This window comes from Pseudomyrmex gracilis, unplaced genomic scaffold, assembly GCF_002006095.1.
Source record: "Pseudomyrmex gracilis isolate BER0280 unplaced genomic scaffold, ASM200609v1 scaffold_73, whole genome shotgun sequence".
NCBI lineage: Eukaryota > Metazoa > Arthropoda > Insecta > Hymenoptera > Formicidae > Pseudomyrmex > Pseudomyrmex gracilis.
The window spans coordinates 146312-149455 of NW_018020657.1; the positions used below are offsets into that span (position 1 = coordinate 146312).

Here is a 3144-nt window from a genome sequence, read left to right on the forward strand (position 1 = left end):
GAAAAACATATATATCTCACTATCAAAAAAGACTATATTCTTAAATTAAGAATATATTCTTAAATAAAGAATATATTCTTAATTTCAGAAGAATATCATCTAAAATCTTTAAGAAGATTTTTTAAGTATAAAATCTTCTACTTATAAGTATATAATTTTTTCGGTGTTTACGAATCACAGATCTTTTGTAATATAAAATTGACACACACTGAGAAAATCGATATCTAGTTTTGAAGTAATATATTGTTAATCTATTATTTAAATATGAAAAAGCCATTTTTTAATATTGTTTCGTGTTACATTAAAACACATAATTATTATTTATATGAAAACACTAATTATTTGTGTTATATTACTTAAGTTATATTAGATATTATGTAAACATTGCTCTTGTGTGTTATTTAGACGCACACACTTTCAACAAAAAATATGTTTGCAGAGCGCAAGGAATTGAATCTTTATCTTTCGCGTATTATTGGTTTCAATTCGCTCTTAATCAGCTGGTTATTGCATATTTTCATCGCGTTTAGCCATCCAATAAAGATTAAGATCTCGCATTCTTGAAATTTCTAACTCAATGAAGGCAGTCTCAGAAAGGGAGATGCTGCCGGCGCGATAGAAGAGTATAATCGCTTCGTTCGCTCGCGAAACGGTTTTCGGTCACGAAAGTGTAAGTTGCGCTTCATTGCGCTCATCGATCTTCGCGTTTGCGCACACAATGGATCGATTTATATGCCTCTTATCTCTCTCTCTCTCTCTCTCTGTTGCAGATCGATGTTAGCTTTTATGACGCTGAGCGCGGCCTGTGCCTCGGCCTCCCACATGCCGGAGAAATATCCTATAGAAGTAAGTCTCTCGCGAAAGAATTGCGCATTTGTAGTTTTTTCAAATTCCGAAGGCTGTTAACGTTTTTGCACAATCAAAACAATAATTATTAAAAAATTCGAAACTAAAAACATATCTTAGAAAACACCTGAGACATTGAGAAATGTTACGTTTAAAAATTTATTATACACGTATCTAATCAATATTCTTTGAACAAATGTCCCGGGGTAATTGGAACGGTTACCTTATTTGACCGCGCTAGGCGAGGTCACGCGGAAGTTGTAAAGTCTCGCAAGAATGATTTCGAATAATCTATCAAAAAGTATTTTTACTGCAAAAAAAAACAGGGACGTCGACTTCGCGTTTCATTAATTCAACGATTCAAGTCACCGACTTATTAATTTTGATTTGTCACGCGTGCGTTAACTTCTATACGCGACAAGCTAGTTATCGCCGCTTTCACCGGGGGGAGAGCCCGATGTTGCTGATCAAACAAGAACAAATAATCGATCTCGCGGGACGAGCACGATTTGCTGCTGTATCGCGACCGATCTCCGCTCGTTTCTCCGTAGAACGAGACGTTCTCGTGCATATTAATTTCAATCCACTTGTGCGGGATGGTTAATACCCAAATTACACGGCGACCGCTATACGGCGAGTGACACATTACCGCCGAGGGATGGTAATTAATTGACACCGGACGAGATCTCAAGTCTCTAAATTATTCCGGGCGAGAGCACGGGAGAGAGAACACATCGGTGTACAAGGCCGCCGCGACCCACAGAAGAAACGAAATCGCAAGCGGCGCGCACCACGTGCTTCTCTTCTCGGCGCCACCGCCGCGTTATAATTGCGCTTAAAGAGCTCCGTTTGTTCTGGAAAGCGTTGCGGCATTACGAGTGACACGAAAATAGACCGCGACCCAGAAAACCCGACCGACGCATTCTTGCCTCTTGAAGTCACACACACACACACACCTGCGACCTTTTATCCGAGATCGCTTGCGTCAAGGTCACTTCTCCGAAGTGTGATTAACATAACACTTCCTCTCTCTCTCTCTCTCTCTCTAATATAAGATTTCGAAGAAGTTTCCGAACAAGCGAGAAAGAATTTGACGATGTTTGAAACAAAGTATTAATTTGCGTCGCGCTTTTTCTTGGAGAGTACAAAAAAGTACTGAAAAATTTTGTTTCTTTATAACAAATGGCCAATGAGACACCTATCTCACGTATTTTTCATTTCTCGCGCAAAGATGAAACTTTTTTTTATCGGTCTGTCTCAAAAATAGAAGTGATCTAGCAACGCGCGAACGCATATTAGAGGCGGAACAAAAGTCTCATTCAAAAAGGCCGGTCGTTGCGAGATCTAACGTTTGTTATTCGTCTCGCGATAGGTCTCGCAAACCTATTCCAGGCACGAAATATTACGCGTGTGTCTACAGTTCGCTTGTGCAAGAAGACAAAGAGAAAGAAAGAGAGAGAGAGAGAGAGGGAGACAACGCGAAATATGTGATATTCGTCCGTGTGATGATTACTTAGACGATCGCGCAATCAGAGGAGGAAAAGGATCGGATGCGATCGCGCGGCGTTAGTCTTGACGTGATTTGTGCCTTTTCTTTTCCCGTGAAGAAACGATACTGCGTCTTGAGCAAACTTCCGGCAGAGAAATTAATATTAACGGACGGGTCGCGCAATCGGACAAATCGATACCGCGCGGCGCTGTAAACTCAGGGGGGGTCGCAATAATCGCGATAATCGATCCTCTCCCTCCCCCATTTAATTAATCACGAGCGGAGTCAAAACGCGCGATATCAAAACGCGCGCGATCTCTAATTGGAATCTCGTTCGCGCGGTAGCGATATTAATTACGTAACAAACACAGTTTTACACTGGATGATCGCAGGCGCGCGATTATTACTCGGATTAGAAATACCGGACGGTTGCGTCGTTTAATTATAATCGCTTATTATACGTTTACTTTCACTTCGGAAGATATTTTCTTGTCCCGTATATAAAACCCATCAATCGTTTCTTCACGCTCGCACGGTTGTACCTTTAAACGAGGGGCGCGCGACGGAAAGATGACAACCGAAGATTTGGAGAGGCGGAACTTTAACGCTTGTTATAACAAATCACAAATACAACGTATTGTAAACTAATAATTAGAAAAAAGTAATACACAAATTATACACTGAAAAAATTGTATTCTTGTTTTGAGGAGAGATATCCCACTTACTTTAAGTATATTTTATACTAAAATAGGCGCCAAGAAGAGTTTCTTATTTTAAGAGGAAAATCCTCTAAATAGTAATATTGATAA

General features: G+C 40.0%; 1 protein-coding gene across 1 annotated transcript in view; it reads left to right on the forward strand.

Moving 5' to 3' along the window:
• LOC109854770 (thrombospondin type-1 domain-containing protein 4) overlaps window positions 1–3144 on the forward strand; it is a 64886-nt gene that overhangs the window by 44947 nt on the left and 16795 nt on the right. The window contains exon 3 of the mRNA XM_020428194.1: window positions 771–846. Coding sequence (XP_020283783.1) covers window positions 771–846 — 76 coding nt within the window. The remainder of the gene's footprint in view (window positions 1–770; window positions 847–3144) is intronic.